Below are 25556 nucleotides of genomic sequence, written 5' to 3' on the forward strand. Positions count from 1 at the left end.
TGTTTGACTCGGTATGCAATGGGTTTTACCATTTTTTTCGAAGATATTTTATTCGTTGGGTATTTTACTAACCCCTCCCTTCAGTTTTTTTCAGAAAACCTGGAAAGCTCAGGGAGCTTTAAAACGTCAACTTGGTAGACATAATGAAAGGGCCTAGCTGGTGTAGCTTTGATCATTGTTTGGTTGTGTTGTGGCAGGCAGGGGTGACGCATAAAGTTAGTAGAAAACAAGGAACACATGACAATTGAAGCATAACTTTATGTTTAGCATTCACAGAACCAATTAGAGCAGATAGAATAAATTGAAATGTTTCGTTGCCATGCTGCAAGGAGTCAAACTACACTGCCAACATAGACACTCCCCTTCGCCTCGACAAATGTCCGCATTGAGTGCCCTTCCCTGCCTTCTCCCATACTGAAGCTGAGAAACTGCATCACGTTCATGTCACAAGCCCAGACTCCATATTTTTCATTTTTTTTCAAATTCCACTATAAGTGGTGACAATGCAGGCAGTGCATATGACACAGAAGCGTTTGTGCGTGTAATTTTCCAGCAGGGAGCAGGGCTCTCTCGTGAGGAAGTATGCACAGGCTTTCACTTTATAAATTTTAGCTCTTTTTGAGCTGCGCAGCGGTTTGATACTTTGCAGACATGACTATTGCCACATGAACATGCTTGGAATGACAGAAAGCTGAGCTAGTTGGCAAGGATTCATTATGCAAAAAAGGTGAGGCTTGCAGACAGGACACAAGAGAAGTGGACAACACGAACACCCACTATCAACTGAAGGGAGCACTGAGGTGAAAAAAGAAAGAAGACAGAAAACTTGCACAGATGAGTTTTGTGTCTTCTTTCTTTTTTTGCGTCGGTGCTCCCTTCAGTTGATAATCGGCGTTCGTGCTGTCCATTTCTCTTCTCTTGTGTCCTGTCTGCACGCCTCACCTTTTATGCATAATGAACATGCTTGTTCTTTTTACAATCCAAAAACTGTTGAGGAACCCTTAAAAAGATTGCTGAAAAAGAAATCAAGCTTACAACACTAACTCAGCAATAAGAAAATACTATGTGATATACAAAGAGACCAAAATAGTTGTTATACACTGCACTGCATTATACTGATGACCTGTAAACGGGACTCTGCAAAAACTAGTAATCACATTTGTCTGCTTTAGCTGACCTAACAGACATAGCCTACAGAACTGTCATAAGTGTACTGTTTCATAACTGTTTTCCATGCAGAGTTAGAGTTGCAAACTTCACACATTGCCAATATTCATTTTGGATTTCAGACCCTAAATCAAACAGCTGGCTTTCTCTCTTAAATGCTCAGTTCAATGCCTAAAGATGACACTTCTGCATCAGAGTTGTATTTTAAGAGGGAAATAAGAGTTGGCCCCGAGCTGAAACTTTCATTGCAAGTAAAATTGACTTAAAACACGAAGTAGCGTTTGGTGCTCTTTGCACGGGCAGTTTGAGCAGGCCTGCAGCTTATGCACTGCAGGAAGAATTAACACTCCTTTTGTTGCACACACACTGGCCCCGGAAGACAATTGCACTAGCACATTTGTGATTGGGCATCGCTGGACCTTGTCCTGATCGCCCACTGGCACTGGTCTTCCGCACAGGATGGCACAGGTTGCATGGCCATTGTTACCACGATGGTCACTAGAGAGCGGGAGGAGGTGGCGGTCGGAGTGGCTCTGGTTTGCGGTACAGCTCAAAGGCTGAACCCCTGTGCTCTCGGTTGGACAGGTCGAGTGCTGAACGTGGCGGTAGGTTGAGGTAGGGGCCCCCGTAGGGTGGTGGCTCCTCCGATGCTCCCGACCATGGCCGTGGGCGGGTTGGCTTTGGTGGGGGCACGGGTCGCCCATCAGAGAGCCTGCAGTACCAGAATGTGGAAGTGTCGGGGCATGGAGTGGGTGACACTAAATAGAAACAGTTTAAAACTGACAAACATTCAAAACCGTACTTTCAGTAATTTCATAGTGAGAGACTGATCACTAGAAGAGAAAATTGATGCCTAATTTTAATTTTCTTTTTAACTCTGCACTGAAACCATCGCATCAGAATGGCAGTGTGACATCGCAAGTTTCAATGTACGTGTATTTGTTTTGTACTTGGACTGTAGTGGGACGGTAAAAGTTATGAAAACTTCTTGCTCATTCAAACATCTTTGGCTAATTTAGAATCCAACATGCTATTACACCCAAACAGACACTTTCAAAATCCATGACCTCACTCGTGTGGGAGCTTTAATGTGACATCACCGCCTGTCTTTCGTTCTTACATCTTTTCTGACATCAAGCCTTGTGGAAAGAGTGGCTTATTGTGCAAGGGTGAAGCTTGAATGTTGGTTAAAACACACTGGTGGGCTAGTTCGTTTGAATCCATGATAGAATGTGTAAATGCAACTGAACGAGGACGTAGAAGTTGCAGCAACGTGCGGCTACTACAAAAGCTATACAAGGTGCAGCTTAAATTTTTGGGACCCGTGCTGCTCTCTGAACAATGCATTTCAGCACCAAGCGTCAGCACCAGCTCAGCTTCGTAGCCTACTTGTTGCCACACTTGTTCAGAACACAAAGTTCACCTGACCTTTTGTGTCATGCCGCATAAGCAGAACTCAGCAATTTCCGTGAATGACTCCAAAAATGAACAGTGATGGTGCATTCAGCCAAGACTGCTGTGCAAGCCTTTGTGATGATTCAAGAACAAAGAGGGCAATGACATTCTGAGGCCAAACCAAGTCACAGCTTCACTGAGGACATGCTCCTAAGCGACATAACACCTGTTGTGGTCAATAGAATTATTCCTGCCATGTTTCATGATGGAGCAAGTGGTAACAAATTTTAGCTAGATCATTGATTCACTGTGTGACTGCAAGAGATTCTAATTCCATGGACCCCGTGAACTTATACACGTACGGTATACTACAAAAAGCCCCAGAACACAAAAGTAATTTCAGCATCTCAAAAAAAAAAAGAGAAGAAACAATTGGATAGGTTTCCAGCAAAAAGCATTGCCAGGGAAGACAACATACTGCCAGCAGTCTATCCATGCCATTTGCAGGAAACATCTCTTGCTTGCACAACCAATGAGCTTAGACAAACACTACTTCCAAGTACTGTATTTACTTCAAATAGGTCGAACCTGAATATAGGTCAAAACCTATATGCTGACTCCAAGAAATTCACAATATTAACTTAAATATAGGTCAACCCGTATCTTTTTTTGGAAAAATAAAAAACGGTGAACATGACACACCTTTATTTACCATAAACTAGGCTGCTAAGTTTCACTGGTCAACATGACAAGCTGCATCCTCGTCAAAACTGCCAGAGAGTTTGTCCTCGCTGGATGCTTCACAGCTGTCCTCAGCAACCAAAATGACATCTTGCTTGGTGCCGTCGAGTGCGTCGGATATGCATCATTTCTTAAAGGGCCCCCGAAACGGATCGGACAAATTTTGTAGACGTATAGGGTACAGCTACAGTAAATCATTTGCACCACAATTTCTGTAAAGCATCTCATTAAGAGAGCTACGGACGTTTACAAGTTACCCTCCACCTTAGCCATGCATTTTCTCCTCAATTCGTTCGCCGAGTGATTGAGGCTAAGCTCCGCCTTCATTGGCTCTGCGTCATGATCGCACATTGTGTCGTCTACTTCCGGTTGTCTAGGAGCATGCGTGCAAAGACTCTCCAACCTCTCTGCCAGCCACTTGGCAGTTGACCCCAAGCGAGAGCTATCGAAGCAGCGTGCGTTGCGAGCATTCTGTTGCTGCGTTAAACATGTATGGTATTCCAGTAACCATAGGTGCGCTGGGCGTTTCAACGGATGGGTGGAGGCATAGACTCAAGATGATGAAGGAGCTTTAGTGTAGACGTACGTGAGCTGCTTGATTGGTCTGCATGGTCCAGGTACCTGTTGGCACAGAGTTCACCAGCCAAACAAAGAGCTAATATTGCTCTAACCAAGTGTAGAACATTTTAAACATTTACAAAAACAATATGTCAACAATTACACTCGTGCGAAAAATTTACACCAGCAGCAAAGAAGAACACACTACGTTACTGCTACTGTGTTTGGTTTAGCTCTATGCCACCAGGTGGCTGCGCCGTGCAGACTATTTACGTTTGCGCTTCTGCTCATACCGTGAAACGGCATGGTCAAACAGCCAGGCCCTGTCCCCTTGTGCTTGTGTTTACCCAAATACCAGACTCGCGAAACGCTATTGTGGTAGTAATCCTCCGGTACAAAGTGACAGCCGCAAATGCGCAAATCCTGGTGCCGATCAGATAGCGACAGTCCGATGCGCTGCAGCCACTCCGCTCTCTGCTGCCTTGCAGAGGGACACTATGTCGCAGCTTGACATATTGCCAGTCAATATGTTTGCTGCCCACAATGTAAAAAGGGCGAACCATGGTGCTCGCGAAAAGAAAGAGCGAGATCAACACTGACCGTGGAGCTCTCGTCAACAGGGAGTGCATTGTACCATAAGCAGACGACACTTACTTTGTGCCAGAAGTGCTTAAGTGTAGTGAGAAATTACCCTCGTGCATTCTCTTTCTGTTACTTTCTTTTTTTATAGAAACAAATTAACTAACATTCCAACTATTACGAACAACATTTGTTTCCTATAAAGTTGAAAAAATTATCGATGACGCATCCTGGGCAGCCAATTGGATAGCTCGCCCTACTAGCGTCATTAGGGCATATTGCGTCAAATGGTCAAAGGTGGCTGAGAATTCAGCCGAGTGGCGTGCTGCGATTGGTAGCGATGTCCATTTTTAAAACCTCATCATAATTTGCAGGCTTTACCTGGAGCACTTAGATTCATCCATTATTGATCAGAAGGACCTACCGTAATGACTCAGTACGTTTGTACAAAATCATCAAAATCATTTCTGGGTCCCTTTAAAGCCAGTATGGATACTCCCCAGACTGGCTTTATGGCGGGTGCAAGGAAGGAACTTCGTTAGCTTGGTACTTTTGCTAGCTTTGTACAAAAACATATGTCGTGATTCTTTGGGCACGAATATAGGTCAGTAGCTCAATATTTTAGTAACATTTCCAAAAAATAAGGTAAATAGGTAGACTTCTATTTGAATGAATGCAGTAGTCCTCTCTGTGTCATTTAGAACCTTATCTGATATCCTGTGCTTCTCAATTTTGGGAATGATGAGATGTTCAAAAATGATGGACTATATGTTATAAAGTGCAGTCCTTCAACATGCACTTCATCTAAGTATACGAGTGTTTTGCGTTCCACACATACAAGGGACATGGTTGTCCCAGCCAAGATTCCCAACCACGAGTATCAGAATTCTACAGGCGACTTTGGTTGGTGCAATCCTTTATGACGAATTCCATCCTTACATTCAAATTAAACATACTACCTATACGGTTCTAATCACCATTTTTAACAAGTGTAGGCACAAATTTGTTGTGAAAAAAAAAAGGCTAAAAAGCCCACCATATTGCAAATGCTTAATTCAATTAAACCTTAAGTTACAGAACTTCTATATTACAAAACAGTAATTGTATTTTCTATCCCTTCTTTATTTCTTTATTTTTACAATACTAAAAGACTACTTTTTCCTCAACTTAGTAAAGCAGTATTACAGTACAGCCTGCTTATTTTTAGTGAAAATTTCACACTTGGCGTATGCATACTCACAGCATACACAAGCTAGAATCTTACAGTAAAATGAATAGTTTGCACTGTCTGTATTCTTACGTCCCCATTATTCCATGGCATAGACATTCGCTGATTTGGAGATATTTGGTGGCACGCCTGTTTATCAAGTAAAGCCCTGCAATAGGAGATTGCCACAAACAGTAAAGATGCAACTGAAAAGCAGGTCTATCTTGCAGCTGAAACTCGGCTTATTCAGCAAAAGATGATCAAAAGAACACATTGTGGTATTATTTTTCGTCTTATCCTGTGGTGTTCACAGCACCCCATTCATGAAGTGCTTGTGCCAGACCAAGGGTGTCTTCATTTTGATTCGAGGCAAGGCAGCTGTGGTTAGAGTCCTCAATGTGCACCTCATCCCCCACACCGTGGAAGGTGCCAACATTCTTTGAATAAATCGGTACTGACAATACCCTCTTCCTCAAAACCAGTTACCTTGGCCTGACTGAAGGTGAATTGATGCACGGTGGAAGTAACAGAAGCTTGATGTGGGCGAGTTGGTTTTGCATACTTGAAGAAAAGAGCACTACGAAGACGCGGACTAAGAGAGGAACATGTACGACAGACAAGGCGCTTTGTCTTGTCCAGCACCTTGTCCGTCGCACATGTTCCTATTTTAGTCCGCATCTTCGTAGCGCTCTTTTCTTCAAGTAGGCGGAAGTAAGCACGCACGAACACTGATGAAAAAACAAGAAAAGAACATGGACCTTGCACACTGACAACTGTTTATTCATTCACTTACGCTCGTCATATACCGTATTTATTTGATTATAAGGCGGTTATGATTGTAAGGTGAGGGTGCCAGTTGGAGGATCCAAGAAGAAAAACTTAAGTATGCACACTAATATAAGGCGATAAAGAGTGGCAGATGAATCATCTATACTTGGCAGGAAATGCACGAAATACTGATTTACTAACACAGCCAGAATGCAAAATGGCCACCTTGAAATATGGGGAAAGGGAGCTGCAACATGTGGAGTGCAGGTTATATGTGAATCTTTGCCTTTAAAGCGCCCCTCACCAGTCCACATAGCAAATTTCAGTTATATGCTGGAAGTTGTTATGTGCCCTCTAGGGAGTTTTCTACTGCAGGAATTTTTAAAAACGGCTTATTAATAGCTGAGATAGAAATATTTAAGTGCCGTGAACCCATGATTTTGGGAGGCGAGGGCCACTGCCAAGAGATACACTCTCTCCACTTGCACCGTCTAGCCTCTGAAAGTGAAATTCCTTCCCTGCGTTCTCCCATACCAGAGCTCGAGGATTGTGTGGCGCATATGTCACAGGCCCTGCCTTCATTTTTTTACTCGCTTTTTTTCTGCACGGCACACTTCCGCTTAAGGTTTCATGTGCTGTGCACGAGAATACCTGACTAGCGGTGTAAGTTAGTGCTACTCGAACACTGAGGCAGATGCCTGCGGAACACAGAGCATGATCGCACGCTCGAACACGGGACAAAATGACATAGTTTCATTGTCTGCGCACGCGACTGCACGGTGTGGGAGCAAGCATACGAAATGGAAGTACATCTCTCTTGCTGCGGTACGAAGCAACACAAATACACGCAGACATTCGGTTTGTGCCGTTTTATTATTTCTCTCAACTTTAATTCATCTATTGAAGCAACAGATTATACAAATAACAGATGTAGCCTTGAATAATTTTTGAAATCACGTGCCACTATGAGCGACGTCACAGCATTGCCATGTATATACGTAGGCACACTTGTGTGATACGCATCGCCTCTCCGGCTGGAAGAAGGGTAAACAGCATTCGGTTTGAAATTTCAGCTCTTTGCGCGGTGTGTTGCGATGTAATACTTAGCAGACACGATCGTATGGCCAACATATGACTTTCCGCAGGCTCTTGCCTGTGAAAAATCATGCCTGAATGCCTAAACAAAGAGACAGCATGAAAATTACAGCAGTGTATTCTATCTGAAGAATGTTTTTTCACCAAGCCCAAGAGGCAGTTCAGAACCCCTTTAAAGAAAATATGCACATAAATCAAAGGCAGATGTGATCTGTACATTCAGTGCTCAAATGTAAAAAAAACAAGGGTAAAAAAAAAAGGCAGTTTCAAAGGCTGGCAATTTTCGATGCACCGAGGAAACGAAGGCTTCAGAGACAACGGACTGGCTGTGGTGGCTAAACTTCAGGTAACAGGATCTAACTCTGGCTGCAGCAGCAACATTTCGATGGGGACGAAATGCAAGAACGCCCATGTACAATGTATTAGGCACACATTATAGAACTTTAGGTGGTCAAAATTAATTCGAAGTCTCTCACTAGGGTGTGCCTCATGATCAGATTGTGGTTTTGGCATGTAAAAGCCCAGAACTTTTCTTTTAGAAACAAATTTGTTTGAGCTGCGTCCGAGCTGCACAAAAAGAAAAGGATAAGCAAATAACTTCAATTTCAATACATCACGCAATATAGCTTCTGGGAAGCATAGTTGCATGAACGTCTGTATATAGAAAGACTGCATGACTGCATGACTGCACTAAGTACATGGTACTGTGAAGTGGGATTGAACATGGCACCCGTCAGAGCAAATGATACGGTTGTTGCCACCCTGCATGGAGCGGCAGGTGAGGAGGACATCCAAGGCACCCTAGCTGCAGTCACTCACTGGCAAAGTGAAAGGAGCATTGTTTTTTACCCGTGTGCTCACATCAAACTCGCTGACTATAACAGTACTCAGCTATGTTGCTAGCTATAGATGCACTACCTTGAGAAAATTACCCATCACATGAGTATTACATATGGTACGTACACATTGTGACATTGCACAATCTTGTAGCTGCCTCTGTTCGTGTGCAGTTTTGTACGAGTTCATCCCACGTAGCCGCGAGCATTTATCAACTGCTTTTTTGTGCAGCTTTAGAGCAAAATACAAATGGATCCCTTCATTCAATAAAAGTATATTAATACAGCATCCGTTTTCTCTTGGTCTCAGGCTTGCACGGCGTCAAATTCTAATGTCAAATTTGTGGCATACTTTAATGATAATTTATGTGCATCAGTCTATGATGAGCAAGAAGGCCAGAAGAAGGATCCTCAAGGTGTCTTCACCAGTGAGGACATTAACTATGAAGGCAAAAAGTGAACACTGGCTGCCACCATCCTCTTCATACCCAAGAAATCCTTCATCAGCCTTCGAACTTTTAACAGACGAGCCCTCTCCATGTTTCTTGACGGGATCGCGCCAAATAAAATAAGGGAAGTCGAATTAAACACATGAAAGACCATCCTCGCAGTGGACGCAACAAATGGATTCGTGTTGGACAGGCTTAGAAAAATAACAGATTTGGGCGGCATGTAAGTCTGAGCAATTGTACCACTGGACAAAGTCAGTATTGTGGGCATTAACTTCGACATTGATTTGACCATAACGAACTTGGACTTGCCAATTTTCATCAAACCAGCAAATGAAGGAGTTATCATCACACATGTGTTTTGCCTTAGTAACACTTGCTGCAAAAAGTTAATATTCAAGGGCAATTCCATCCCTTTGCATGTCAAAGTTGGACACTTCCAGCATGCGATTCAGCCATTTGTCCCCAAGCCACTTCAGTGCCATAACTCCATGAAGATTGGCGATGTCAAGGGTGTCTGTACAAAGAGCATGGTTTGTCCTCACTGCACTGAGTCAAGCACTGTGAATGCTTGCCACACAACAAATCTAAAATGTGGTAACTGTGATGGTTCTCCTGATGCCTCATCCAAAGAATGCCTGCATACTAAGAGAGAAATTGCCTCTCTCACACAAATGGATAGAGACAGCTCATCCTACAGAGAAGCTGCTGAAACAGTACAGCATCGGCGAAATCAGCGACGCAAGTGTACAGGATGGGGTGCTGTTAATATGCAGACTTGGCCTAACTCATCACCTTGGAGCGCAAGTAAGCCAGCACACATGAAGAGGAATGATATGGAGAAGTTTAACACCGCAAGTGACTGGCCTGTGCTTCTGCACATGCAGCCTGCCAAGGAGCCTTCCCGCCTGATGTCTACTTCTAGGTTGATGAAGTACCAAGGGTTGACCAACAGATCATACTGATGCTGCGGTCCCTAGTGAATGTCATCAAAGAATTACTGACAAATATCGCAACTCCAACCACTTGAAGTGGCCTGCAAGTGCTGGACACACTGAGCCCAGTCATCGCAGCCCTCAGTAGGACCATGGCTGACCATCACCAATCGTTCCACAAAGAGGTCACAGAAGCATTGATTATCCTGTCATGTGGAGTGACAGATGAAGAACACAGTAGCAATACTGTGAAAGACAAAACTAACTTTTATTGGGCGAACTTGTGCCCTCAAAAACAGGCTACACTCAAAGAACGGCTACAGCGGCAAACACAGTCGGTGATCATAGAAAATCTGATCAGCGGGTCTAGTGCATCGGCTTTTATAGATAAGTCGTTGAATGTTCCAGAGTAATCGCTGGGACCCGCATGGCTTCCACAAAGTTGCAAACCAGTCGCGTCGCGCATACATGCAATCAGATTACACAAGCTTCGGCGACAACAGACAGCGGATAGAAGCATCGATAACATTCTAGAAACTTCCGATACATGTAGACACGTCCTGCGCTGAGCGATAACATTTCGTAGACGGTAAATGCGCTCACCCGTAAAAGATAAACGCGTTCACATGCCGATTCCCCCCTCTCAAAAGGCATCGTCCCGATGCTGCAAACATAACAGGAGAGTAAAAGACAAAAGGACACTTGTTAAACAAAGTAACAACAAAGAAACAAAGTCCAAGGTGAAACAGTCCAAAAAAAAAATTGGAAGTTCAGCTATGCGACGTCCCCAAAGTTCATTAGCGCTGCTGAAACGACTTAAGACGCACAGCATGAACTACTTCAGGTCGTGAGCGGTGCAGCTGTGATAGTGAAATGCCGTCTGGCATGACCTCATAGTAGAGTGCGCCAATGTGTCGGATGATCTTGTATGGTTCAAAATTGCGGCGTAATAGTTTCTCACTGAGTCCTCGTTGATGTATTGGGGTCCAAACCCAAACACGGTCACCGGGCTGGTACTCGACGAAGCGTCGTCGCAGGTTGTAGTGTCCGCTTTCGTTACGCTGCTGGTTCTTGATCTGTAGGTGGGCGAGCTGTCGGGCTTCTTCGGCGCGCTAGAGATAGGTAGCGACGTCAAAATTCTCTTCGTCAGTGACATGCGGCAGCATGGCGTAGAGCGTTGTCGTCGGGTTCCTGCCATAAACCAGCTTAAACGGCATGATCTGTGTTGTTTTTTGCACTGCCGTGTTGTAAGCAAAGGTTACGTACGGCAGGACCACATCCCACGTCTTGTGCTTGACGTCGACATAAATTGCTAGCATGTCGGCGAGGGTCTTGTTCAGGCGCTCCTTGAGACCATTCGTTTGCGGAAGGTAGGCAGTTGTCCTCCTGTAGCTTGTATGGCTGTATTGCAGAATTGCTTGGGTGAGCTGTGCTGTAAAGGCTGTTCCTCTGTTGGTGATGAGGACCTCTGGGGCACCATGTCACAGCAGAATGTTCTCGCCGAAAAATTTCGACACTTCAGCTGCGCTACCTTTCGGTAAAGCTTTAGTTTCAGCGAAGCGGGTGAGATAGTCCGCCGCCACAACGATCCACTTGAACACTCAAAGAACAGCGACAGCGGCGAACACAGTCGGTGATCGTCGAAAATCTGATCAGCGGGTCAAGTGCGTTGGCTTTTATAGATCAGTCGTCGAATGTTCCAGAGTAATCGCTGGGACCCGCATGCCTTCCACAAAGTTGTACGCCATTCGCATCGCGCATACATGCAATCAGATTACACAAGCTTCGGCGACAACAAACAGCGGATAGAAGCATCGATAACATTCTAGAAACTTCCCATACATATAGACGCGTCCTGCACTGAGCAATAACATTTCGTGGACGGTAAAAGCGCTCACCCGTAAAAGATAAATGCGTTCAAGTGCCAATGCAGTGGAATGCCAGAGGTCTTAGATGTCAGATGCCTGATTTTTGTCAGTATGTATACTCGCACTGCTTCCCAATCATCGTAATCTGAGAAACGAAATTATGAAACCCAATCCAGCTATTCGGCTATGAGTCAATCATGTCATCATCCTACAGTGAAAGCAGCGAGGTTGTGTTTATTTGTTGGGAGCTTACCTACGTCATTCAGCATGTGCAGCCTCATGATGAAAACCAGTATGTTTGCCTGACTGTTAAGAAGGAAAAGCTGGCCTTTACACTAGTGGATACCTACTTATCCTCCTCAGCCCGGTTTGATAGCAAGATACTAAAAGACATCTTGACAGCAACCCCTGGTCAATGGATGATCACAGGAGATTTTAATGCCCACTACCCTATTTGGGCAAGCTCCAAAATTAACGCAACAGGCCAGTGGCTGGCTTCATTTGTATTCGATCATGGATTGTCTCTGCTTAATGATGGGAGCCCTACCTTTCTGTGAGGCCCATTGTACAGCAGCTGCTTAGGCTTGGCTTAGGCTTCGCTACTCGCGTCAAGTGGTTTTTAGACACTGAGACGCATGAGAGTGATCATATTCCCAGTTACCTTAAGATCAAAGGGTTGGCCAGCTGTGATTCGCCAAATGCAATCCGGCAAATTGATTGGTCTACATTCAAAACCAGCATGAAAGAAGCTTGTTGCAAAGGCCTCCCTTCTGGCCTTCAACAAGCGATCAAGGAAGCAATGCAGAATGAGATGTGCATGCTGACATGTGCTCCAATGTTCTCAGAATCCGACGTGGAGTAGGAGCGACTCCGTGCGATTCGTTGGCCTGCGGAGCATAGATACTGACGCACAAAGTCCATCCATGATCTAAGAATAGTCAGACGCATGCAAAAGAAGATCCAGCGCTGAATGGACAAACCGGAGTCTCAACGGTCGGCAAAATTTTGTAAATCCCTAGAACCTCAAAAACCTCTTTCTCACATATAGAGACCCGTGCGAGACCTACGTGTACTTCCTGAACAATGAGTACCATTCAAAGCCCTGGTGCTTTTCCCATGTCGAGAGGACATCAAGGTAGCGGAAGATTTCTGCAAGAAGATTGCAGGTCAGCCAATGTACACAGGCTACCTTGGTATGGTTATTCATGCATGGACCTGCCTTTCACCACTGAGGAGCTTGATGCGGCTCTTGCTTTGTGTAATGGCTTGTCATTGCATGGACCAGATGGCATATTGTACAACATCTTGTGCCATCTGGGTGAGCGAGCGCGAAATGCGTTGCTGGATATATTCAATGAATCCTGGCAGGATGAAAACATCCCCCAAGAATGGAAGACAAGCCATCTGGTACCCCTCTTTAATCATGGCAAGTCACCACTAGAACTCACGTCATACCACCCATCGCACTGGCTAGTTGCGTAATGAAGGTGATGGAACGCATGATCCTTGCCAGATCCAAATGCTATGGCCAGTTTTCGACATCTCCACTGCTCCATTGATGTCATCGATCTGGTCACTTACATTCAACATCAAAAGAGATGTAAACGGTTATCTGTAGCCCTGTTTCTGTACCCAAAAGGAGCTTATGACAATGTTGCTCATGGCGCTATACTTGATGCTCTTGAATCAGTTGGCCTTGGTGGCCGAATGTACTGGTGGACCCACAACTACTTATACATGAGATTCTTTTTGTGCAGACCGATGGCAGTCTGACCTCTCCACACTACACACACCGTGGTGTTCCCCAAGGTGGCGTCTTGAGCCCCACACTATTCAATCTTGCTCCTGTTGGTCTTGCAGAACACATACCAAATGCTGTCCAGATATCAGCGTCAAGATATCAGTGTGCCGATGACATATGCATGTGGACATCAGGTGTAACACGTCCTCAGGTGCATGCGAAGCTTCAAAAAGCCATGACTTCAATATCGGCATATCTTGGCAAACGAGGTCTCCAGATTTCACCTGAGAGATGTGCGCTGGTCGCGTTTACGCAGAAGCCAAGGATGTCCGACACCATTTATATCACTGGGGAAAATCTGTTCAAGACGCATAGATTTTTAGGGGTGATCATTGGTTGAGAGCTCAGCTGGAGTCCCCATGTGGCCTACATGAAGAAATGCCTAAAGGCCCGTTTATAGTCCGACGTTATCGGCGCACGGGCGAGCTTCATTCGCGGTCAGTCACTCTATGTCGGTTGCGCTGCGCCAGCCGAGATGCCCATCCCCTCTATACTTCAACGCGCGCGCCGTCGGCTGCTATCCTTGGAGCATGTGCAGAACATTCGCCAAGTCGCGCGCCGTCCGCAAAAGATGTCTGCGGAGTTGTGTTGGTGCCTTTTTCTTCGCGCGCAATGCATTGTGGGTCGACGCGGTCGGCGGCGCTGGCGTGTGAATGGAGCAGGAGCCAAATTTGTGCCGAGCCCGTCGGGGCGCGCTGGCTGCCGCCGGATACGTCGGCGCTGCAGTGCGTTGGACTATAGAAGGAGTTGTTTTCACCAACGTAACGTAGCGTGCGCGAGCGCACGCGCGTTACGTCGGACTATATTTACGCCTTAACAGCCATTTCACATTTTTTCCAATTTCTTGGTGAGAAAACGTGGGGTACGACAGTACAAGCGATGTACAACTCTACAAGACGCTGTTTCTCGGGTATCTGAGGTACAGCTCACCTGTACTGAACAATACCTGCAGAAGTAACATCCACACAATTGAGAGTGCACAGGGGCAGGCACTCAGGGTTTGTCTTGCATTGCCGCGCTGCACATCAGCAGCGGAGACAATTATGATAGCTCAAGATTACCCAGTCACAGCTCATATGACATTGGAAGTGCTCAGAACACACATAAGGCACGTTGCCCGCGCCCGTTTCTACCACCTCGCCGTGCTACTGAAAGACTGGCCCAGTGCCTCTTTTTGCCAGGAGATATCGGCGTACCGTGACTGCCTTTCTAGAGATTATATGCCTGCCGAGAGGCTCCTTGCACCTCCTTGATGTTTAGCTCGCCCCCAGGTTCGACTCTGAGTACTGGGAATTCAAATGAAAGCAGGGCTTTTGTCGCCAGCTCTCAAGCAGCTATCTCTACTCATGCTGCACGAGACATACAAGGACCATCTCCAGATTTACACTGATGGCTCGACAACTGTGGATGGATCTACAGGAGCTGTGACCTGCCCTGGAAAGGCCGTGACCATTCACTTTTAAACAACTCACTGGACAATGTCGACTGCTGCAGAGCTTGCTGCACTTCGCAGCACACTTCGCATGATCCATGAAGATCTACCCCGAAGATGGAGCATAATCACCGACTCGAAGGCAGCCCTGGATTGTTTGCAATCCGCTCTATGTTGTGAACCAGAGGAACAACTTGTACTAGAAATAAGGCAGTTATATCACCAGCTAGCAGAAATAGAACATGACATCACTTTTCAGTGGCTCCCAGGCCACTGCAGCATCAAGGGCAATCAAGCTGCTAGGAGGGCTCACAAAGATGCCGTGAAGGAACCCATCGCCCTATCAAGAACTGATGCAGCAGCAAAGCTTCACATACTAGCGCGTGATGACACACGATCCATGAGGAACAAGGCAACTTTACGACCCACTTGACTGCACCGTATGGACACATCCTTACGACTACGCATTCCATCTGGACTATCCCGAATTGAGACAACTGTTCTCTGCCGACTATGGCTAGGAGTGTCTTTCACGAATGCATTCACTTGCTGCATCAGAATGACTGACAGTGCTGCCTGTGATAGTTGGGGCAGTGAGAAAACAATTGAACATATCCTCTGTCATTGTCCTTGCTACAGCTCCCAGATACAGTCACTTATGACAACGTTGGCATGCCTCGATGACCGGCCGCTTTCTGAGCAGATGATCTTGGAGTGTTGGCTGATGCACCCTCCACACCAGAAGGCGGTGAACGTGCTACTGAAGTTTCTCCGGTTAGGCGACTTGCTTGAACGACTGTGACGCTCCTGTGTTCCTTTATGTGTGTGTGTGTTTCATTTTTTTCCTTTCCCCTCTCCAACTATGTTCATGTATGTGCACTTTTTTCTTCTTTTTTTTTAAAACCTTTCTGTTTCTCCTTACCTCTTCCCCAAGGCAGGCCAGCAAACTGGATACCTAGGTATCTTCCGGTTAACCTCCATGCCTTTCTCACCTCTTTTATCTCTCTATGTGCATCAGTATCAGTATGCGAAGCCTTCATGCATGTTCTCAAGTTTTTGCGTGCCATAAGCCATTTTTACATTAGCAAATGTTACACGTGCACTCTTGCTCCGTGAGGTGAACAGTTACGCAGTTCAAGGCAGAGTCCAGATCTCAATGTTGGCTGGCCTGACCATCTGCAAGACGTGGCATTAAGGCACACGTCTTTGTAGCCAAGCGTTCAGTGTGATTGCAACAGACAATGCTATCTTTCAGCTGCAGCATGAATGGTATAATTAAACTTACGACTGTGGTAAGCTGCATCTGTCAAGTGGTGACAACTGTGATTCTTCTTGCTCAATCATGGTGCAGCACCTTTTTGCATGCAGCGAAAGTTGCTTTCAGTCTTCTAAGTTACTTAAATACTGTCCTCTGTTTAGTACTGGCCTTCAGAGATTCCTTTACTCCACAGCATTCGGCTCTCATGACCCCTCAAAATGACACTGCAGTCATTGGATACTGAATGACAGATTTCTAGGGCTTGCAAATCTTAACAAGGCTTGCTGCTGTGCTAGTTGGTTTGTGGTATGTAGCAAAATTAAATGAGCACAAAAAAGAAGACGGACAAGACTGAACAACACAAGCACTCATGAGCAACATGACTGCTTGAGTTGTTCAGTCTTGTATGTGTCCTTTTTTTGCTGCTCTTTTAATTTTGCACTCTTCTCTTTCTCCGAAAGACCGCTAAAATGACATTTTAGCACAGGTTCAGTGCAAATTATACAATTCTCACCCAAATGTAGCAGGGCAACGCAGATTTCATCTCTTGGTACAGTTTGGCACTTACGGTGCTGGTTTACTGTTCCTGACAACTCAGTGGTTTTTCTCAGATCCCAATCAACAGCCAATGCCCTGCTCCTTTCTTTATTCTCTCTGCAATGCACTTATCCAAAACCTTTGAGGCTGCATCTGGCAAATGCATCCTACAGCAATGAAGCAGTGCTGACACGACAGGTGTTAACTGCTACTTCGTAAAAAATCTGGAAGGGTGTGCATGCATGTGCCCAACAGTTGTTTTCTATACAGGCCATCCTCATGCTTCACATAATGTCACTGCTGACATGGCCTAAAATGGAAGAAAAGCAGTGCTTAGAAAGCTACAGGAGAGTAGCTACAGGAGTGGGCGCGGCAGAGGCACAGCGACAATGCCGCTCACGAATCCCTTCCTGTTTTTCGTTCAGGCCGCGCTCTTCATCTGCCCGACACCCCCAGCCATCGAGACATGCTGCGGCCTTTCTGCGGCTGAGACGACGGAATACTGTATCTTCAGGCCTACCAGTCCACAGAGATGCGATACCAGCGACATGCTCCCGGACATGCGCACATGGGCACCGTTACTTGCCGGATTTTCCTCGCCGTCATCGGTTACGTCAGAGTTTTGGCAGCATAAAGGTCCGGCCACTTCGCAGATTCCGGCCAGTGGGCGCGGCAGAGGCACAGCGACAATGCCGCTCACGAATCCCTTCGTGTTTTTCGTTCAGGCCGCGCTCTTCATCTGCCCGACACCCCCAGCCATCGAGACGTGCTGCGGCCTTTCTGCGGCTGAGACGACGGAATACTGTATCTTCAGGCCTACCAGTCCACAGAGATGCGATACCAGCGACATGCTCCCAGACATGTGCACATGGGCACCGTTACTTGCCGGATTTTCCTCGCCGTCATCGGTTACGTCAGAGTTTTGGCAGCATAAAGGTCCGGCCACTTCGCGGATTCCGGCCAGTGGGTGCGGCAGAGGCACAGTGACAATGCCGCTCACGAATCCCTTCCTGTTTTTCGTTCAGGTGAGAGACTATCGCCTAACGTATACCTATCGCAGTGACAATGTTTGCCTCTTGCTTCTGCCGTGCCCACGGTCTTTGAGTGATATGCTTACTGCGATTTACCATTGCTTTGTGAACCTACTGCCTACCTGTGGTGACGTAGAGACTAACCCGGGACCGTCTACTGCAGAGATGTTTCAGACTCTAATTGATGATGTTCGTGAACTTAAACACACTGTGCAAGCTACTAACAGCAAGATTAACGAAACAAGTATTAAGCTGTTTTCAATTGACAAGAAGCTTGACGATATTTCTGCTACGGTGACTAATTACACGAGCAAGGTTGACGAGCTTCAGTCAGAAGTCGAAAAACTGGCTTTGAAAGTAGACGACTTGGAGAGTAGGAGTAGAAGAGAGAACTTGATTGTATATGGCATAAAAGAATCGACCGAAGGAAATTGGCAATCCCTCGAACAAGTCATGACTAAAAACATTCTGACTGACACTCTAAAGGTTCCAAACATGGCTATCGAGCGTATTAATAGAATTGGCCACCCAGCCGAGGGCAGATGCCGACCCGTCATATTCAAACTTATGGATGGCAGAGATAAGGCCAATATTTTGAAGAATTGTAACAAACTGAGAGGCACAGCCTATAGCATATCGGAAGATTTCTCCCCGCGGGTACAATCAATCCGAAAGAAGCTCTGGGCTGCTGCTGCTGAACACAGGAAGAAAGGTGCCAAGGTCGTGCTGTCATTCGACAAAATCAAAATTAATGGTAAACTGTTCCAATGGGATGACACTCAAGATAAAATAGTCCCGCTAGCTTCACAATGACGGCCTAACTGTAACTTCGGGAAAAAGAGTCCGCTTAAGAGCCGCAATTTAGGCCATAGAGACATAGTTCAAAGCGAGTTCTCTGTTCTGAACATTAATGCCCGCAGCATCTGGAATAAAACAGAAGACTTCGAAGGTCTTCTTTTAACGTATGAGCCTGATGTTGCAGTGCTCACTGAAACGTGGCTCCATGATAACACATCCGATAAGGATGTGGTACCTCATTCGCACGAAATTATCCGCATGACCACAGTTCTAGAGGGCGTGGGGTAGCCATTGTGATAAAGAAAGGAACAGATTACACGCTTGTACCACACCATACTAGCATAGAAATGGTCTGGATCCGACTTCATACTTGCAAACACAGCATCTTTATTGGCGCCGTTAACAGGCCACCAAATTCAGATCTAGGTATGCTCCAGACGCTGTATGACTTTTTGAATGAGCACAAAAAGCGATATTCACATGTCATTTTGTGTGGTGATTTTAACTTGCCAAAAATCAACTGGGAATCCTTGAGCGTCTCATCTTCATGCCGGCATTCTGATTTGCTACTCGATATTGCCTTTTCTTTTAATTTGAAGCAGGTTGTGGCTGAACCATCGCAAGTTACTGCTACCACGGGCTCACTTCTAGATCTTGTATTTGTGTCTGATGCTATTGAAAGGCTGGGTTTCACGGTTAATATTATGCCTGGTATATCTGACCACGATTTAGTGCTTTTCAAAACCAATATGGCCCGACCAATCACACGCCAATCAACAAAACAATTTTACGATTTAAATAACGCTGAAGACGAGAGTATTTTAGACCTTCTTGAACAAGAATACGACAATTTTTTTGCAAGGTACAGTGAAGGCCACACAAGTCCGAATGAATTGTGGTTGCACTTTAAAAGTACGGTACGTATGTGTATTCATCGGTACGTCCCGCTGAAGAAAAAGAAAATTCATAGCCACAGTCCATGGATTACGCGAGAAATAATTCACCTAAAACGTCGCGTAAGCAGACTTTCCCGTAACACTTCGAGGGCTGCACACAGTACTATGGCGACACTTCGTAGTAGAGAGCTAAGAAATCAAATAAGACAATCAAAATTCCAATTCCCGTAACACTTCCCGTAACACTTCGAGGGCTGCACACAGTACTATGGCGACACTTCGTAGTAGAGAGCTAAGAAATCAAATAAGACAATCAAAATTCCAATTCATTAATGTAAAACTACACAACTTCCTCATTAATGACCCGCGGAAATTCTGGACTTATCTAGCTCAAAGGAAGGACTCCATACACAAATTGACAATAAATGACGTGGACGTTAGTGACGGACAACAAATAGCGGCAACATTCAACGATTATTTTTCTTCTGTGCTCCTGCGTGGTGGTGGTCCGTCTACCAATTTCAGATCAACCAGCTTCCAGGTACCCGATCTTAGCATAGGCAAAGAAGGCATTTTTTCCGCCCTTCTACACTTGAATATAAAGAAATCATCTGGACCAGATGATATTCCGAACACGTTTCTTTCCAGATACGCGGAATGGTGTTCAAAATTCCTCTTTATTATATTCCGTACTAGTCTATTAGAGGGTGACGACCCCAGGGATTGGAAGCAGGCTAAGGTTATTCCTGTGCACAAATCTGGTACCAAGCTCCATGTCGCTAATTACAGGCCAATTAGCTTGTTGTGCACCGCAGGTAAAGGGATGAAACACTTCGTTTTCAAACACATCGCCTCATTCTTGGAAGACAATAATTTTTTTTCTGAAGCTCAACATGGATTTCGTCGCGGGCTATCTACTGTGACACAGCTAATTCACACTACCAATGATTTCTGTAAAACCCTTGACAAAGCAGGACAAATAGATGCCATTTTTCTGGACTTTAAAAAAGCCTTCAACCGCGTACTGCATAGTAAACTTCTGCTAAAACTTAGACACATCTTACAGAATCAACAAATTTTACAGTGGCTTGATTCATACCTATCTCACCGGCAGCAGTACGTCCAGATATCCAGTTCAAGCTCACCCAACGCTCCAGTATTTTCAGGAGTGCCACAGGGCTCAGTCCTTGGGCCACTTCTTTTTCTTATATATTTAAATGACCTAAAACTTTACTCTCCTGTGCGGGCCCGTTTTTTTCGCAGATGACTGTGTAATTTATCACACAATTCTCACCGAACGTTACCAGCTCGTTTTAAATAACTACTTGTGTGCTGTTAATAATTGGTGCCAAAACTGGTCGATGACATTAAATGTCACGAAATGCAAACAAATGACCCTAACCGGAAAGAAAGATCCACTGAAGTATTCGTACAAAATTAATAGCGCTCCTCTAGAACCAGTAGAACAATTTAAATATCTTGGCGTAACGATCAGCTCGAACCTCAGTTGGAGCCCCCACATTAAAAACATGGTTTCAGTGGCATCCAAAAGACTATGGCTAATAAGACACCGGTTAAAACATGCAAACACTAAAACTTGTAGCTTATACTTCGCTCGTTCATCCCCTACTGGAATATGCCGACGTGATCTGGGATCCGCACACTAAAATGAATGTAAAAAGTATTGAGGGGGTTCAGAGAAAGGCACTGCGATTTATACACCATGCCTACAGAAGACAGGTATCGATATCTGATCTTCTTAGCCGCTCAGGTCTTCCCACCTTGGAATCTCGTCGAAAAATGCACCGTCTGAAGATGCTATTTGCAATCATTAATAATCATACCAAATTAGAATTCCACACTTACATGCAGTACAACAGAACCCGACAGACGTTCCTGACAGCATTGTCTACAGATTTTGTTTTTTGGTCAACATTGTCGCTAGATTTTCTCACTGCATTCAAAACAACATTTCAGTTTGTCTCTAAGGAGTATTCACACACGAGGTAGAAATCTACCTCCCAGTGCAAGGGGAGCCCACCAGGAGTTGATGACTTCATGCATTTGTCAGGAGGCGTGGCCCCACAGATTAGGGGAGCATTCCTTCCAGAGTTAAAAGCACTCCCTGACAGCCATGGAGGGTGCCAAGCTTTTGCGCATGCATCTGCTCGATGGCAGCATGAGACCTTGTGGGCAGAGAGAGAGGAGGTTCGCCAGAAATGACATCACGATGGTCCCTCCTCTCATCCCTGGGACGTGCGTGATTACAGCTCTTAAAGTCCCATAAAAAGAAGTGTCAAGCATCACATTTGATCATTTAGCTCCTTGGCGCTTGACATCACCAAGAGCACACAAAATTCGACCCTGTCTGGCCAGGCCACACAATGGAGCACCGACTCTAGCAAGCAGAATTTTTATTTTGGAGCTCAAATGTTTCAATAGAGATCATAAAGTGGTGCCTTAATGAAATTTAAGCACAATGATTACAGACACGTAAATCTGCAACTATGATAAATATAGTAATTTTGTAAATAGCATCTGTTAGAGAATGTGAATCAGACAAATTTGATATATGAGGCTTATGTGAAATGTTTATGAGGGTTTTGTAAAAGTCTGCTTCAGAAATTAGTGATGTAGTTTAGATGTCTCATTAAGTGTAGCTTATAGAATTGAGATGTCCTTTTTGTTGCCGAGTTACAGAGCTGTAAACTAGGAATTTTCTTTCTTTTTCCGAAACTCAGAAATTGACAGACTAGAAGAAGAGTCTGGTTCCTACAGTAGATATTGTCTTTTCTTTTAAATGCAACAAACCTCATCAAAAATGTCGCAGTTTCACCCGAAAGGCGAAGCACTGATTGTGATAGCAAATTAATGTATAGCTCTAGGAAGGATAGTAGTTTTAGCAGCCGTATAGACTTGTAAATATTCGCTTACTAACTAAATTAACAATGATAGAATATGTAAGCATGACAGAATGAGGACATAGGAAGAAACAGACACACAAAGACAGCACTGTCTTCGTATGTCTGCTTCTTTCTACGTCCTTGTTCAGTCGCGCTTACACATTCTATTAGGAATTCAAACCAACTAGCGCGCCAATGCGTTTCAACGAAATTAAGCAGCATGGTGTCATGTATGCACAGGTAAACATGAACACAGATTGCTAGATGAGCGCAGAAACTTGCTGTCAAAATCCTGAAATGAGGAATCACAGCAGCAGCAAGCGAATTGACCTTCATGCATCTCTCGCTTGAATGTGAACGAAACGTCGAAAGCACAGCACATACGAAGCTACCGGCACTACACTCACTCTGGAAACATCGCAGATCACATTGAAGAGGAGGCCTGTGTGGGTGTGCACTTTGGCCACGTCGCAGATTTCTTTCAAGGCACACGAGCGCCGGCAACGCATCCCTACAGCGTCCACCTAAGGCGTCTACTATGGCGTCCACGATTCACGTTGCAAACACCGTACTAGACACTGCGGTTGCCTCTACTCTGTACAGAACGGTGGGCAAGGAGGGCATTGAGGCACCCTAGCAGCCACCAGAGAATGCCCTTCCTCCCTCGCCTGACCACCCTGCCTCATACGTGACAGGATAAGACCCGCATCTGGGCTGCGGTCTTCGCTCGGGCATGCGAGATTGAGCCGCGTTCGCTGACTGCTTTCCCTTGCACATACAGCATATGGCATGCGGCGACGGTTTTATGGCCCTTGGACTTTATACAGAACCTCACAGCAACGCTGATGGCAGAAAAGCACCTGGAGTGTCCATATAATTGCTATAGCCAAAAGACGGTGCAGTGGATGCCAAGGAAAACAAGTTCTATGTTTCCCTGTATTTAGAACAGAAGTCCCCAAAGCAAGGCTTTACTTTATCTGCTATTGATTAAACAGCAGCACACTTGTTGAGAGATAAACATTCAATAGCATAAACATGAACACCTTCTCCTGTTGCCTTTTTGCTTTTTAGTTGTATGTTTTGGTCGATGCTCTCAGCCTTAAGGTCTTACCCATTTGATGTGCCTCTCCAGACCCTTCCCCCACCCTCCTTTTCATGCGCGCATGTGTTTTTTTTAAGCATGACCATAAATGAGCCTCGCGCAGCAATAAACCTCCAGTTGCAGAAAATCGGCACTTGTGTGTGTGTGATTTAATGTTCGTCTATGTCTAAGCAAGTGTGTTACCATTCAATCGATAATGGCTATCCAGGTACCCCACCAATACCTCTTGAGCTCTGAACTGCCGCTGCTGGGGCAGCATGCAGCCTGAGCTGTGCCGACAAGTGCTGGGACTCACCTAGGCTGGTATGGAGCCCTCTGCAGTTGGCTGGGAAGGCTTGGCCGTTCGGGGGTCCTGCACAACAGCAACTGGACACTCTGAGAGAAATTACAGTCGAAGGGACATCCAAGTATACTCAGTTTATCACTGCAGCTGAGAGGGGCCAGTATGGTTATTAAAAAGAAAGAAAAAAAAAAGGTGGGCTCTCGGTGCACATTTTAACCTAAAACTTAATTTGAAATTGCTGCCTCTACTGCCTTTCCACTGACAACGGTCGGTATTTTGGCGTGGCTTGAGGATATCGAGAAATGTGGGGCTATACTTGCAGACAATTTTCTGTGGCAATGAAGAGGAAGGTATGGGCATGGAGCCTCTGCACATGTGTGCTACCGTGCCAAGTAGTCTTGCAGCATTTGACAGCAATTTTGGCTTCTTGAAAGAGACGCTGACTTAGCGTAGCTTCCACATGCAACAATTTCGCATTTTCCCAGATGCAGAAGAGAAAAGCAGTAACATAAGTGAAATTTAACGCTCACTGGTGTTTTCTGTCTTAAATGGCTGTTGTAAATAATGTGTTCATGATTTTTCTTTCTCAGCTTGAAACTAATGCATATGAATGTATCAGACTATTCTCAGGAGCACTCTCACTTACCCGCACTTTGTCTTCATAGCATTCCCTTCACTGCCACAGAAAGTTGCCCACAGGAAAAAAAAGGCTGTGTCGTCTGCTCCGAAACATTCCAAAACCATCTGCATGCCATGCTAAACACTCCAGCATCTGACTGCACAGCAAGGGTGTTGCTGTTGCATTGTGCCCACAATACTTCACTTGTGCAATTAAAAACAACACAAACCAGAGAACATCTGTAGAAACCATCTTGAGCTGACCACCAACAGACCACAACAATACCAGACCACTGGCATTGAGTCGAGGCAACAAGAGTCCAGCTGAGAGGAAGCACACACTAGCGCATATGAAATATTGTGATAAAACAAGCAAGTTTTGCGGGTCCCTGTGCGGGCGGCAGCGGGTGGCCCTGGGGGGCGGTCTGGGTCTGGGTGCGGGCGCTGCTTGCAGATGGTACTAATTCGTTTCTTTCCGGAGGCAGTTTTCAAAGAGCCTTTCGCTAATGCCTTTTCCTTCCACTAAATTGTCTGTCCAATTATTAATTTCCTACATTTACAAGCTTACCTCTGCCTTGTTTTTTTATTATATATTGTTTTTTTCTCTAAGTTCATTTTGGGTTGCCTCTACAGCCCCTTTTCATTTGTTTTCTATTAGGCTTTATGCCCGTTATACCTCAAAGGTGGTGCGGGTTTCCCCCAACTTAATTTTACCTCTTCTTTTTTCCAACTGGGGGACATAAAAAGCAAACGATGCCCTCCTACGTGCACAGTTCCGCAACATCAGTGTCGACGATGCGCTGCCACAAATTGTCGCCGGACCGATATTGACATTTGTACTTATCTTTATCGAGCGACCACGTTTCGCCGCCTAACAAATGTTATCGCACAGTGCGGGACGCACCTGCATGCATCCGGTTTCTGGAAAGTTATCGATGCTTCTATCCGCTGCCGTCGCCGAACCTTCTGTTATCTGATTTCATCGCGTGACGCGAATGGTGTAGAACTTTGTGGAAGGCACGTGGGTCCCAACGATTAGTGTGGAACATTTGACTACTGCTGTGTAAAAGCCGACGCGCTTGGCCTGCTGATCAGATTTTTGACGATCGCCGACCGTGTTCGCCGCTATCGTTGTGCTATAAGTGTAGCCTGTTTTGTGGGCACAGGTTCGCCCAATAAAAGTTAGTTTTGTCGTTCACAGTATTGCTACTGTGTTCTTCAACATCCCCACCACGTGACAACATCTTCGGAAGCATCACGCTCGACATCAGGCATTGCATCGATGAAGCTGGCCTTGTG

General features: G+C 45.4%; 1 protein-coding gene across 3 annotated transcripts in view; it reads right to left on the reverse strand.

The window, feature by feature from the left end:
* Positions 1–238: 238 nt before the first annotated feature.
* pyd (zonula occludens-like protein polychaetoid) overlaps positions 239–25556 on the reverse strand; it is a 468585-nt gene continuing 443267 nt past the window's right edge. For 2 of the 3 annotated variants that reach the window (XM_075693885.1, XM_075693884.1), the window contains exons 20-21: positions 23652–23708; positions 239–1879 (exon numbers count right to left, since the gene is read on the reverse strand). In XM_075693885.1, coding sequence (XP_075550000.1) covers positions 1666–1879; positions 23652–23708 — 271 coding nt within the window. In that variant the 3' untranslated portion in view covers positions 239–1665. The remainder of the gene's footprint in view (positions 1880–23651; positions 23709–25556) is intronic. The other variant, XM_075693886.1, reaches the window with a different exon arrangement.

Source organism: Dermacentor variabilis, chromosome 5 (assembly GCF_050947875.1).
Source record: "Dermacentor variabilis isolate Ectoservices chromosome 5, ASM5094787v1, whole genome shotgun sequence".
Taxonomy (NCBI): domain Eukaryota; kingdom Metazoa; phylum Arthropoda; class Arachnida; order Ixodida; family Ixodidae; genus Dermacentor; species Dermacentor variabilis.